Raw genomic sequence first — 15185 nt, 5'->3', positions numbered from 1 at the left:
TCTGTAAGCTGAAGACTTTGCAGAAATGCACGCAAAGTAAATCGAGTGCTGTTTTTCTTCCATTAGTACTAAGTGGTGCAGAGAGTGGTCGGGATTATCTGTGATAGAAGGAACCTGGAAAGGATCCAGGTTGCACTTCATTCAGCTCTGATGTTGCTGTCCTAGCAGGCAAAGGACACAAAATCTGCATCATGTTGCTGCACACATTGAAGGATCTCAGCTTCCTTAGGCGATAGGCCGTGCTCATATCTTTCTTGTGTACAGCATCTGTGTTGGTCAGCCTATTGCCAGTGTGGATGCGTAGGTGCCTGTACTCCCTGCAACTCATCACCATCCTGTCCCAGGATAGACACGGGTCATGAAGTCAATCATCTCTCTGGTCTTATTTACTTCCAGAAGCAGGTGATTTCCCCCCAGACTATTCAGCAAAATCGTCTACTTGTGTTCAGTTGCTTGCTCATCACTCAAATACAATACATCCAACCACTGCAGAGTCATCAGAGTGTTTCTGTAGGTGGCGTGACCCAGAGTTGTACTGACAATCTGAGGTGTGCGAGGTAAACAGGAATGGAGAAAGCACGATCCCCTGTGGAGCCCTGCACATCACCAAACCAGGCAGAGCACTGCCCAATCTCACAGACTGTGTCCTGCCGAGCAGTCTGTCATCCATATCGTTGGGGCTGAGAGTTTTTTACACAGCCTTCAGCTTACATGCTGTTTGTTGTACAGCAGGGTTTTAAAACAATACTGATGTCCATTCATAATAAGTCATAATCACACAGTGATACGTGTTCATATTTAAACATGGAAACACACAGTGAGATATGCACATTAGAAGAACAAGGGCTAATCCTAGTAGGGGTGGGGAAAAAATGGATACTGTGTAGCATGGTGATATTTTGTTTGCTAATAATGTATGGATACAGGGACAGCAGAAATCGATATTTTGTTACAAAAAGGTTTTTGTGCTCTGACTTCAGAGCATGTTGATCCTTTTTCTGAGCAAGAATCCTGACATTCCTTCACTGTCCAAATGTGTTTAACTTGTTTTTGGCAGCAATAAACATGACAGTTTACTTATTTTAATTTAAGACATGTTTTATTTTAATTAAGTTTAAAACTTTTTTATTTAAAGTAAAATTATATTTTGTTTTAATTTACTTTCAAATTCTTCAGTTGCTGAAGGGGCTGCATAGTTTTCATAAACTGCATAGTTCAGAATAGCTATAATTGTACCAGATGGTTGATTCAGTTAAGTTGGACTAGACTGTAATACAAACCGTTCAGTTTGTCAACAATCAAACTGAAATGAGAGAAAGACTGAGTGTGAGACTTTGATATTAGAGAAAATGAATATTGATAAAGTTTACCTTTATGTACAGAATCTGAATATCGCAAAATATTTTAAAAAATTGCAATAATATCGTATCGAGCGTTAAGTATTGTGATAATATCGTATCGTGGGATGTATGGTGATTCCCACCTCTAAATCCCAGCCTGTAAAAATGACTCTTCAGCAGTCATTTAAAAGAAACCACAGATTCAGCTGACCTGAAAGCCTCTTCCAAAGCTTAGGAGTCATGACTTTAAAAGCGTGATTGTCTCTGGATTTAAAATAGGTGCAAGAAACAGTTAAAAGACCCTGATCAGAAGACTTCAGAGGCTGACTGCTGTTGTAAGGTCTCATATGTAGACAGGAGCCTGGCTATGTAGGGCTAATTTTCAGAAATCTTTAAACGAATTCTGAAAATCACTGGAAACTGAGGCGGGAAGCAAGAATAGGGGTGATGTGCGAGCACCTTCATGTAAGGAGCCTCACTGCTGCGTTCTGGACCATGAACACAGTCAAGGGAGGCGTGCGAGCAGAAAATGCAAGTGTGCACTAAAACTGTTGGGTTTCAGTGAAGGTTTGATTTTTGAGATGTTTCTTAAATGAAAGAAACAAGACTGGCTGAGCTCTGAGATTCAGATACCAACGGCCTTAATTCATGATTTGATGTTGCCTGACTTATAGCCTGACTTATTTGAAGTTGCCTGACTTAAATAAATAAATAAATATATATATATATATATATATATATATATATATATATATATATATATATATATATATATATATATATATATATTTATTTAAGTAATAAAACCAGGGCATTAAAAAAAGAGTTGACTAAAGACAACAAATTTTCAGCATGTACCACAGAGATAAATCATAAATCTCTGTGGTCTCTGTGATGGAGTTCAACAACAAACTCTGCTGAGAGCATCAGCAGAGTTTGTTGTTGAACTCCATCTCCCAGAATCCTGAGCAAAACGTAAGCAGGTGACGTATATGTGCTACGTGTCCAGGAAGTTCTGTAGTCAACATGGCGGCGCAGCAGGGAGATGTTGATGAGCTGTTCGATGTGAAAAATGCGTATTACATCGGCAGCTATCAGCAGTGCATCAACGAGGCGCAGAAAGTGAAGGTAGGTGACGAACAGCTAACACCTGAATGCGTTTAAACCGAGCTGTCCCGCGGCTCTGTGTGAGCCAGCGTCCCGTTTGCGAGCAGCAGTGCTAAACCTGTTAGCTCAAACTTCTCTCGGTGCTGAAATGCTGCCTGTGTTTTGTCTTTGAAGCCGTCGTCACCAGAAAAGGAGGTCGAGAGGGACATGTTTTTGTACAGAGCGTACATTGCTCAGGTGAGTGTCTCCATCAGAGCTCTGTCACTGCGCACCCGCCGCTGTCACGGAGATGAGACCTGTCCTCTTACTTTCTGTGTTATTGCAGAGGAAGTATGCTGTTGTCCTGGATGACATCAAGGCCAACTCTCCCCCCGAGCTGCAGGCTGTGAAGATGTTTGCAGAGTATTTGTCGACTGAGAGCAAAAGGTACCATTTTTACCTCTCTTGAGTCTGTTCATCTGGACGTAGAAACGTTTCGTCATCATCCAGGTGACTTCTTCAGTCTCAGCTGACTGCAGGTTTCACCGATCTTATAAACCTCCCAGCCCATTGTTCCTTCAGTGGGCTGGTTTCAGTCATTATGCAAATGTGCTGTTTATAAGATTGGAAACCTGCAGCTGAGACTGAAGACGTCACCTGGATGATGACGAAACGTTTCTCCCACAAAACGCTACGTCCAGATGAACAGAATCAACTTTTGGAGATTTAGTTTCCTGGATGATTGAGATGCATCAAGATGTACCATTTTTACATCCACTTACACTAGTCCGCCATGGGAGGGACATAGGACTTGGCGATATAGTAGATGTATTTGTATAGCGCTTTACTTAGTTCCTAAGGACCCCAAAGCGCTTCACACTACATTCAGTCATTCACACATTCACACACTGGTGATGGCAGCTACATTGTAGCCACAGCCACCCTGGGGCGCACTGACAGAGGCGAGGCTGCCGGACACTGGCGCCACCGGGCCCTCTGACCACCACCAGTAGGCAACGGGTGAAGTGTCTTGCCCAAGGACACAACGGCCGAGACTGTCGGAGCCGGGGCTCGAACCGGCAACCTTCTGATTACAAGACGAACTCCCAACTCTTGAGCCACGATCGCCCCCGGATATGATAAAACGTATTATTTTTCTGTAGTTAACACTAGTTGTCACTGTGGCCTTCCAGTCTGTATCAGTAGTAGGTTAAAGTTCACACAAGCAGTTCGATATGTGCTGGTCTTTGTGGCTCTGTGGAAAGCAGATTTAAGGTTGCCAAGAGAGGAACTGCGATGCTGTGTGAGGGTGTCAAGAGTTTGAGGGTGGTGTATGACGACAGCGAGACTGCTGTGAGGGGTGTGGGAGGAGTGAGAGGTGGTTTCAAGGTGGAGGTGGGATTACATCAGGCTCTGGCGCCTTTTTGTTTGTGCTGGTGATGGACAGGCTGTCGGATGAGGTAAGGCAGGAGTCTCTGTGGATTCTTGCAGACAACATTCTGATCTGTAGTGGGAGGAGAAAATGGGTGGAAGAGAGGTGGAGGTGTGTGTGTGTGCTAGAGAAAAGAGGAATGAATGTCAACAGAAAAAAGATGCATGTCTGTGTAAGAGTGAAAATACAAGGAGGAGAGGTAATAAAGGTCATTACCTGGGACGATCATCCAAGGCAGTGGACAGAGTGGGTAGATGTGAGTGTTAGGAGCAATTTGTGACAGAAGGATGGCAGCAGGCTTGAAAGGGAAGGTTTATAAGATGGCAGTGACATGCTCTGATGTATGATGTCGAAATGATGGAGCTGGAGGCAGAATGAAGATGCGCAGATTTCTCTCTGTGAAAATGAGCATATCAGACGGCTCAGGCTTCATGCTTTGAAGACACAGTTAAAGAGGCGAAGCAGAAATGTGTGCAGAGGAGAGGAGGAGAGTGGATATACTGGACAAAGGATGGTCGGAGGAAGATCTGAGAAAAGCTGTGCAGAGTGTTGGTGTGATGGGCAGTTAATTGACTGCGTCATCCCCCGAGGGAGCAGCTGAAAGAAGAAGAAGAATTAGATGTGCGATTACTTTAAAATTCAGAGATTTGGGTTCAGCAGAGACTCGGGTTTTCATTCATTCTTGATACAGGCCTGATCAACACCAACAGGTCTTACATCCAGGTGTTCAATAATGTCCTGTGTGTCCTAAAGAAGAGAAATAAGTGTTGTGTTAATAATGCACACATGATACAATAAATAATTCAGTTCCTCTGTGGTTAACAGATTGTATAAAAATATATTGATGGTAGGGCTTTTGTTTATTTCACTCTCATGTAGTCATAGTTACAGACTGTTTCCTGTTCTCAGTGGAAATTGTGTTTTGTGATGTTACGTTTGCTTCGTTTTGATTCATGTTTAACAAGCCTGACAGAATTCAGGAAGGTGTCCATGTACGAATGTGAATGAAGAAGACAGAAGATGGAAGCAGCTTAATCTTCAGATGGTAGTTGTTTTTTCTTCACAGCTTTTAATTAGGCTTTGTTTTTGTTCAGGGACGTAATCGTTGCCGATTTGGACAAAAAGATGGCAAAGAGTGTGGATGCTGCCAACACCACCTTCCTACTCATGGCTGCCTCCATCTATCACCACGAGGTGAATACTGATGCTGCCCTCAGGACTCTGCACCAAGGAGAAAGCCTCGAGTGGTAAGAAGGGAGTGAAATTTTTAGCTTAACAAGGTTTGATTTATGATCCGCTCCAAACATTTTTTCCATATTTGACTAATAATCACCAAAAAAACAAGAACAGTTTAAATTTTAACGTTCATTTTTATTCATAACCAATATTTGATGGAGATCAGTCATCTGAGCTCATTTTGCATGATTACTGGACTCACTGTGCTGCTTTGACAAGTGCCTACACTAATATGTGGGAGTGTGAGAGGGAGATGAACTGCATTTACATGTAGCCGTCATCAATTGTGTATTTTGTTTGATGTTTTTCTAAATATCACAGATGATTTCTGGCTTGTTTACAGTCTGTGAACTCTGTAACTTTGAGCCCTCGTAATTTGTTTTGGGACGTGAGATCTGGTGTTGACATGTGCCGTCTGTACTCAGTGGGATCTTCACTCCCTGCTGTTTAAAGAGCTCTGCATGAAACTGACCAAGCCTTTGTTGTTCTGTTTTTCTCATCAGTATGGCCATGACCATTCAGGTGCTTCTGAGCTTGGATCGTGTTGACCTGGCGAGGTATGACCTTACCTGGTGTTTTCATCCAAGAGAATAATGAACATGACAGTAGAGAATGTCCACTAGAGTTGGCTGATCAGCTTCTGGAAGCGCACGTCTACAGTTCTGCACAAAAATCTTCACCCAGCTTTCAGCCTTTCTTGTGATTTTTTTTTGATGCGGTGTCAAACAATAGTTCTCCAGGTTCTTCTCTGGATATTGGCTCGTTTTTAACCCTTTATGGCCGGTCGGAGTGGGCACGCTCCGTTTTGCGTAACTATTTTAAAACCCTGGTAGAACTGGAAGCACGTAAGCGAGCGCAATCATTTTGTGCACATGAAACCAGAAGAGTTGTACTTACATCTTATGCATTCAGCTTGTCCGAGGTCACGGTTTCCTTCCACACATAGCTTTGCAAAAATTGCTTTAAAAGCATTTGCAGCAACAAAACCAAAATATTCCAGAAACACGCTTTGCCGATCCGATCAGCTGTTCATGACACTTCCTACGCTGAATAGACGCCAGTGCGATTTATCTGATGTCCGCCATCACCTGCCCGAAGCCGGAAGTGACGTCATTTATGCGGAAAATATAGTTTTTTTTTCTATAGCACATTTACAAAGATATGCTGGTGTTATTAAAATTCATGTTTACACTGCTGGAAATAGTTTATTTTGATGCACACGTGGTTTTTTGTTTGTTTTTCCAAATTTGCATTATAATATTTTCATTTTTCCTGCAGTTTATAAAAATTGGTGTGTCTCAAAAATAAAACTATAAAGACACTTAAAATAAATTTCCTGTGGTTGGAAACAATTTTGTGCAACTTTTTTGCATTTACAGTTTTGAGGGATAAGCCTCTGAAATTTCTCTGACTGCAAATATGTGTAAAAAAAAACCAAAAATGATTTTCTTTTTTGTAGTTTATTGCACTTTTTTTGCTATTTATGTAGTTACTATGGACTTAAAGCAGACATATTATTAAAATTTGGGATATAACCGTTGTATTGATGTATATCAACTTGAAATGCTCCCAAAAATGGCTCCACAGCAGGTAAAAATATAAAGATAACTCAGGCGGACTTGGTTCTATGGTAGGTCTTAAAGGGTTAATCCAGCTCTTGTACCATTGTCAAAGGAGTTTAGCCTAAAAACGGAGGACACAGTGCTGTATCTACACATAATGAACAACTTGTCAAACAAGCATCTTACACAGACTGGGGGGTTTTCAAAGAGCGTTTAGCCAAAAACACGTATCTCTGCAGGGTGTGCAGCGTATCCCAAACACAGCCGGTGTGATGAAATCCCCCAGAGTGTGGGATCGTCGTGACAGAACAAAAAAAAGGAGGCCAGCATCCAAAGACGAGCTTTGAATATCCTTCAAGAAGCCTGGAGAAATATTCGTGAAGTCTGCTTACAGAAATGACAAGATTATGGCAGCAGACACACACCCAGTCTCAGGGGTCACATGCTAGCCTACTCCTAGTGCCGGATAAAATGGGAGGGTGGCGTCAGGAAAGGGCGTCGTGTGTAAAATCTGCAAATCAGCAGGCGCGTACATCCGCTGTGGTGACCTCTTGGGAAATAAGAGAGCAGCTACTTTCTATTGCATGTTTGCATGTTTCAATAATAATAATACAGAGAAATGAGGGGGAGCTCAAGACTTTTGCACAGTACTCTATCAAACAGTTTAACTTTAATGTGTATTACTAATTCTGTGAATTAGAAAAGCTTGCATTAACAAAAACAGACTGTAAATTGGGGCAGTCGTCCTCTCATCACATTTTCTTTTTTCATAGGAAAGAACTGAAGAAGATGCAGGAGCAGGATGAAGACGCCACCCTAACCCAGCTAGCAACAGCCTGGGTTAACATCGCTGTGGTGAGGGGACAAACCTTCATTAATGTCCCTCTGTGCTAACCCTCAGTACATAATGCAGGAGTTGGTGTAGCTGCATTGAAACGAGCTAAAGCAGCAGGAACTATCGGTGCAGTGTAAAGCTAACCTAGCCAGAGTGTGACAGGTGGTGAATGGACTGTTCTGCTTATTAAACAGCTCATATCTCCAGGAGCTCTGCACCCCCGTCCTCATTAGAAAAGCAATACGATGCATATAAAGCAGCTGCGACTGACTTTTCAGAATCACCACTGACTCACAGTCTGTTTGTTATTCCAGGGTGGAGAGAAGCTGCAGGATGCTTACTACATTTTCCAAGAGATGTCTGACAAGTACTCTTCTACACTGTTGCTCCTCAATGGCCAGGCGGCCTGCTACATGGCTCAGAACAAGTGGGAGGAGGCTGAAGGAGTGCTGCAGGAGGCGCTTGATAAGGTTGGAGGACAACAGGAGTTGGCTTTTGTGTCTGTCTAGTCTCTGCATTTATGCACAATTCACTTAATGCTTTATTAACTTGTTTCTAAGGCAGCTTTTAGCCAACATGTGTGATAGTCAGTCAGATGCTTCTGTTACATCTATAGCCTGCACAGAAGCTTATTTTTGAACCCCATATTAATTCGTTTTCTGCACTGCTCGGGGATGAAGAACTCCTAAAGCATAATTTATGGTCGTACGACTTGGTTGGTACGCTGCCAGACGGGCCGTCCTCAGACTGGAGCGGACTGTGAATGCGCCGCTTCTGCCGCAGCATAAATTCTGCTTAACACAAGTTTAGTTAGAAAACTTGGGGATTTCTTCACAGTGACTCCACGTTCGTGCACCCTGACCACCAGTGAGTGGTTCAACACAGATAGAAATGACAGTTGTTGCTGATCCTCTTGTTTGTGACAGCAGCTGTTACATTTTGCGTCACGCTCCGTGGACGTGAATGGTCATGTGTTTGGGTGGGAGCCGGGGTTCACTTTAGTGTGAACCATATTATAACTGCTGAATCCAGAATAAAGTATCTTAGTATCTAACTGAAGAAGTAAATGATCTGAGTGTACCAGCAGGGGGCAGCACTTACACACTTCTTGCACTTGATCTCTAACAGGATTTGGTTGGACTGTAGTTTTTATTCCTCCATTCAACAAATGTTATTTATCAGTGTTCATTTTTTAAACTATTGAATATAATCTGTTGTAAATAAAAACTACAGGTCACTTTATAAATCAAAGTCATCTGCATTTTGAATCCATCTGTGAGTGCAGATCGCTTTGATGCCACCAGCAGGGTTATTATCGTTTTTTCTAATAAGTAGAGGTGGGAATCACCATACATCCCACGATACGATATTATCACAATACTTAACACACGATACGATATTATTGCAATTTTTTAAAATATTTTGCGATATTCAGATTCTGTACATAAAGGTAAACTTTATCAATATTCATTTTCTCTAATATCAAAGTCTCACACTCAGTCTTTCTCTCATTTCAGTTTGATTGTTGACAAACTGAACGGTTTGTATTACAGTCTAGTCCAACTTAACTGAATCAACCATCTGGTACAATTATAGCTATTCTGAACTATGCAGTTTATGAAAACTATGCAGCCCCTTCAGCAACTGAAGAATTTGAAAGTAAATTAAAACAAAATATAATTTTACATTAAATAAAAAAGTTTTAAACTTAATTAAAATAAAACATGTCTTAAATTAAAATAAGTAAACTGTCATGTTTATTAAACACATTTGGACAGTGAAGGAATGTCAGGATTCTTGCTCAGAAAAAGGATCAACATGCTCTGAAGTCAGAGCACAAAAACCTTTTTGTAACAAAGTATCGATTTCTGCTGTCCCTGTATCCATACATTATTAGCAAACAAAATATCACCATGCTACACAGTATCCATTTTTTCCCCACCCCTACTAATTAGTTTTTGTTAGATTTTGCCTTTTTGTTTGGGTGTATTTTCTCATTTGAGTTAACATCTTTATTGTTTTAACATGTTAAGCTTTAGCTTAGCTTGCATTAGTTTTAATTTGAGTCCAGATTCTCAATCAACACATCAGGTAAACTGTTATGAAATCTTAACCAAACTAACAGATACTAACAATTTGCCTGGAATAACCTTGGTTGGTGATGCCTGCTGTGAGTCTGGTCTTATCATGTTTACAGGTATTGATTTTAGAGAGCATTGGTTCATGCTGCTGTAATGTTCTGAAGCACATGATTTTGCTGTGATTCATTTAAATCAGTGTGACATTAAACTGGATCACAGGTCGATCTGAGTCTTTCAGTAAGAAACTTTAAACATGCTGACACTAAAGCGTCTTCCTCTCTTATCCCTATCAGGACAGCAGCCACCCTGAGACACTGATCAACCTCATCGTGCTGACCCAGCACTTGGGCAAAGCTCCCGAGGTGAGACTTTGAACCCAAAGCCGTCTGTGATTTAACCATTGGTTTTATCAATATCCTATAGATTAAGTCATCATCTTTCAAAGAGGTTTGAAGCAGCTTTGCTCACCCTTCATGCCTGCATCGAGGATTAAAAATACGATGCACTTCTTGTATTAGGAATGTTTTGTTGTGAACCAGACAAATCCTTTCTGCCATAGAGGAGTTGCACAATCTGAAGATCAGAGTTCATGAGATAACGCTCACTTATCGTCCTTACATTATAAGGACTTCAGAGCACACAGATAGCAGCACATTGCTGACATGAAGCTACAAGTCATCATCAGATCGTTTCCACCTGCAGTAATCGCTGATTAGCACATCTCACTCAAGGTTTCCTGGAGTTGTGAGGAAATTTATTTGCAAACTGTACGAAACACAAGGATGAATATCTGGTATTATAGAAAGGAGTACACAGGTGGAGCATTTAGAGGTTTTATGGCATGACTCTGATATTCTTTACCAGTGTTACAGTTACAGTTTGGTTGCAGACATTTTGGAAAAGTTGTTTCTCTGTCGGTAACCCTGTGTCACCTTTCGTCTATAAACCTGCTTTTTGTGGACTTTTAAACTTTGCTTTTGGCCAACGTCACCTGTTTTTGGTTCTGTGTGTCTGATGACTTCATGATGTCCCCAGGTAACCAGTCGATACCTCTCCCAGCTGAAAGATGCACACAGAGCCCACCCGTTCCTCAAAGACTATTTTGCTAAGGTAACATTCTTGTCGTTAAGCATTCTGACAAATCTAACGGTTTAATTTCGTGGCTTGGATGTTATGAAAGTTTTAGTGCCAGGTGTCCTTTGGAGCGAAGCCACTGTGGGTCTTTAGCCCTTGTCCCACACTGGTGTCATTACATAAGAGTGCAGATGTACATAAACATGCTTAAAGTGGGTTACAGTGCTCCTGTGGTGCTGAACTGTTGCCTCTGCTCTTTGTTCTCTTGCAGGAGAACGAGTTTGACAGACTAGCCATGCAGTACGCTCCCACAGCTACAGCGTAGAGCATCTGCTCGTACTGAGGAGGCACTCTAACAATGGATGGACTTCACTTTAACACCACAGACCCAGCTTCTCCCTTTCATTTAAACGTGTACTGTGCTTTGGTATTCTTTGCTCTGAAACTTTGGCTGTAATATTTAAACCACACTAGATGTCACAATTCCCCGTGGGGACAGCCCAACGTGTCTTTCGTTTGCTATCCACTCTTGAAAATTGCATTTGTTTTACAACACGTCTGTGTAATGCGAGCATTCCTTTGAAATGATAATAAACATGTGACCCTGCTGTGTGATGATGTGTTGATTTGTGTGCCTGAATGTATTAGAGACCGGAAATTCAGACATGAACGCGCTTTCTGAATTATCTGTGATGCAAATCGTGCACATGACGCTTTTTTTTTCAAACACAAAGACAACGGTAATTACGTCACAGCCCCTCTGCTTTTTTTTCCTTTCTATTTTTTCTATTTATTTATTTTACCCGGTTTCTTTTAAGCGTAGCTGGATTGTCTGTGCGTCTTTGAACGCACCAGTGAGCGCGGCTCGTCAAACCCTCGGACACGTTTAGTAGCCAGACGACGAGGGGAAGGAGAATAAGAGGAGGCGACGAGGCTCCTGGTGGGATGAGAACATCCTCATTCATCCGTTTTTTGAAGCTGGAATAACTTGTGTCCGTCTGAGACTCGGCCGTGTGACGGGAAGCTGCAGGTTAAACGCAGGAGGCGTTATATAAGGCGAATAACGGACCCCGATGAGAGCGCGCGTGTGACAGCGCAGCAGGGTTTGCCACCATCACCGGAGAAGCGACAGAAGCTTTGGACCTCTTTTTTCACCCCCCTCCCTCTGTGTTTGTGCGCTCAAAGGCGATAAATGCTAATTCATTCAAGTCGCTAGCTAGCTCGGAAGCCCCTGCCAATGCTGCTCCATTCACTGCGGTGTGCGCTGCGATTTCATTTAGCTAGGCGGCTAACCGGGGCGCAGATGAGCTGAGTGCGTAGCGGAATGATTAACAGAAGAAACCTCCTCCAGGCTGCCGCTGATGGCTCAGATTAATTGTCTGTACTGGCTTCGTAATTTTTCTGCGTGATTCTCAAATCCAGCCGCGCAGTCCGCCGTGTCTGCTCTCATACCTGGCGGGGGCCCTGTATCATTCATACACTGTCCTGGACGCAAAAGAATGGGCCCCGGTCTTAATTTGGAAAACAAAGAATTAGGCTACTGAAGAGGTTAAGCTGGTTAGAGAGGCTTGCTCTGGCTTCTTTTTTTAAGCGCAGCTAGCGAGCTGTTTAACCAGTCAGTCGCCGCGTCTGGACCGCGCTGCTCGCTGGTGTCTTTGCCCATATTTTTCTTGCGTGCTGGTTTTTGCGCCTCACCACAATGGGTAGTCTTGCCGGGAGCGCCGGGGCGGTTGAAGTGGAGCCCATGCCGGGCTACATAGAGTTCATCACCAGATCCACCATCGTCATGCTGGACGCGTGGAGAGACTGTAGCAGCTGCGGTCTGGAGCTCAGCAAACGGACTTTCCTGGATAACGCTTACATTACCTGGACCGAAATCGCCCTGTTTTTCTTTTGCGCCTATTTGTGGACGAAGGTCAGGAGGGGACTGACAGAAAGTCTGTTTAAGGTGGGTGCCATGCAGTCCCTAATGCGCTCGCCTTAGGGATTCATTCTTCTAATTGAAACAAGTGTGGCCTCCCATCTGTCAGTTATAACGGGAGGCACACGATGCTCTGTGCAGGCAGGTGGGAGTTTAAGAAGCACTGTCTGGAACCTGTTGCAGGTTTAATACGCAGGAACAAGTTAGAGGAAGGGACACCTTAAATCCTTCTCAGATAGCCTAACCACAGTGTCAGGAAATATTAACCTGACTCTCAGGCTACCGCAAACACAGCTGCAGCGGCGCGCGCAGCTTCCCGTACCGCAGGTTCTCCTTTTAGCGCCGTTCAAGCAGCGTAAGAAACTGTCCGTGTGCTCTCTCAGATGCACACGGTAGCTGCCGCACAGCTTCACAGCGCACGCTCTGAGTGTGCACGCTGAATGTGCACGCTCTGAATGTGCACGCTGAATGTGCACGCTCTGAATGTGCACGCTGAATGTGCACGCTCTGAGTGTGCACGCTGAATGTGCACGCTCTGAGTGTGCACGCTGTGTGCAGAGGAGAGGAAGACAGGGGGACTCCCAGGGGAAGAAATGTGTGCGTGTTAGATAGCCTTATCTACACGTGCTGGGTGAACTGGTCCAATGGATGCTTGTTAGATAAATTATTTTATTAATGCACGAGCTGCACGCCTTGTTTCTGCAAGTTTATTATTATTGTTAACCATCCATTCTCTTCCTCTTATCCTTCATCATCATCATCGTTATTATTATGTAAATCTTGACTCGTCGTGTTTCCGGTAATCTAGTCACAGATTACAACTGTTGTGTTTTAAGGGCAACTAACCTATTTGAAACTATATAATTTCATATTATTAGCAAGAGATGCGGATTTCCTGCCTGCGCCTCCCCTCGCTTCTCTTTCTTTATCACACACACACACACACACACACACACACACACACACACACACATCTGCTTTCATAGAGTAGAAATGGTGATTTTAATGTGTGTAACCATGTGCACAGAGTGTCTCTGAGAGCAGCCTGGCAGCGTGTCTTTTACCGCGGCGTGGCTCCTGCTGGTCACATACTCAGACTATTCTTTTACTCATCTCAGGCCTGAGCATTTCCATCCAGCTGGTGTTGCCAGGGAGGGGCTGTCTGACCACAGACTGGGCATGTGGTCTCTGGCCAGTTAATCTGCCTGGTGGTGGGGGCGGGGTGTCTACATGTTGTGATGAGGATGATTGGGCCAGAGCTGCACACAGGACCTGAAAGCACTGTTTTCATTTTTACATTATGCATGTGTGTCAGCGTATGTATGTTTGACTCAATGAAACATATGTGCAACATAATGGGGGGGGGGGGGGGGGGGGGGGGGTAGATGCTGAGTCAAAGCTCAGTTCACTCTTTGAGTTCTTATCAGGGATGAAGAGGGATGAAGAGGATGGGCTCAGTGTTCGTTCAGCCATGTGACGCTAATGCAGTACAACTATTACTGCTGCTCATCAGAAAAGCTCAGCTGGCTGCCAGAGGAGCCGACGTCCTCCTGTGATGTCTTTCTTAGCAGACTGGGCACAAGCCTCCCTCTGCTAAACTTGGATTTGAAGTAAACGACAGAGCATTTAACCTCGACCTGTTCATAGTTACTCACTCTGTGCTGTTGCTGCGGTTTCTGATTTGGAGTAAAGTGGCTAAACTGTTGTACATAAACACACGTCATTCATTTCAGAGCTGATGAGACCCTACGTGCATCAGATACCAGCACAGATGTTAGTGGGAGAAGCACCGATCGATTCAATTTTATATCTGCAAGGAATAAAGTCACACGAACTCTGAGAATAGCAAAAGCTATTTTTTCATGACTGTAATTAATAGTGCCAAAGGTACATGTAAATGTTCATATACAGAACTGTATCCGCACATCATTAACAGACAGCAGCGATCTGTGATACTGGCTCATATCGAATACTGTATTATAAGTTCATACCAGCTTTGCTGCTATTGGGCCAATCGAATGCTACAAAAGAGCGATGAACATATTAGATAAGAAACCTTTTTTATATCACCATTGTCAAATTTAAATTAAATACAAGTTTCTACATTTTACTAATTTCTAATTGTTTAAATCTGCCTGTCTAATATACAAAGTTCTACACGGTCTGGCGCCTCCACCAATGAGTGATTGTATTAAACTAAAGTCCAGCAGTGTTGCCGGCTCTCGCCTGAGCCGCTGTTAGAGGTGACTGACGGAGCACCTCTTCACAGATGCTCTGTCATATCAGGGAGTGCGTACTCTAAAAAGAGTTCGTGTATTACAAAAAGGGAAACAACTATTAGTGTAACTGGTCAGTGCAATACTGGGGTTTGTGCGTGTTTCCGTTATTATCTATACTGTCCTCTGTGTCCACTCTTCTTGTCATTGTTTGTTCTAATATGATGTGATCACTGTTTTCGTCACATGACCTGTAAATAGTGTCTCTGTATGTTTTTACTAACTCGTGTTCAACACCAACCTGCCAGAAGGTCTGCGGATGGAAATGAGCCCGAGGCTGTAATCTGGCATATTTACATTTGTTAAAATCTTAATTAATATGTATTGCCCCTCTTTCTAAAT

The 15185-nt window shown here is 43.1% G+C and overlaps 2 protein-coding genes across 2 annotated transcripts in view; both read left to right on the top strand.

Moving 5' to 3' along the window:
- Positions 1-2308: 2308 nt before the first annotated feature.
- On the top strand, positions 2309-11253 carry cope (COPI coat complex subunit epsilon). The gene is made up of 10 exons (XM_085152720.1): positions 2309-2468; positions 2622-2684; positions 2773-2873; positions 4953-5105; positions 5598-5651; positions 7430-7511; positions 7806-7961; positions 9866-9934; positions 10608-10682; positions 10918-11253. Exons 1-10 carry the CDS (start codon positions 2367-2369, stop codon positions 10969-10971), a joined length of 909 nt encoding a protein of 302 aa, XP_085008846.1. The 5' UTR covers positions 2309-2366; the 3' UTR covers positions 10972-11253.
- A 111-nt stretch (positions 11254-11364) lies between these two features.
- cers1 (ceramide synthase 1) overlaps positions 11365-15185 on the top strand; it is a 35908-nt gene continuing 32087 nt past the window's right edge. The window contains exon 1 of the mRNA XM_085152719.1: positions 11365-12594. Coding sequence (XP_085008845.1) covers positions 12346-12594 — 249 coding nt within the window. The 5' untranslated portion in view covers positions 11365-12345. The remainder of the gene's footprint in view (positions 12595-15185) is intronic.

Source organism: Neolamprologus multifasciatus, chromosome 23, assembly GCF_963576455.1.
Source record: "Neolamprologus multifasciatus chromosome 23, fNeoMul1.2, whole genome shotgun sequence".
Lineage (NCBI taxonomy): Eukaryota > Metazoa > Chordata > Actinopteri > Cichliformes > Cichlidae > Neolamprologus > Neolamprologus multifasciatus.
The sequence above is the reverse complement of the archived record's forward strand: the minus strand, read 5'-3'. Positions and strand labels throughout refer to the sequence as shown.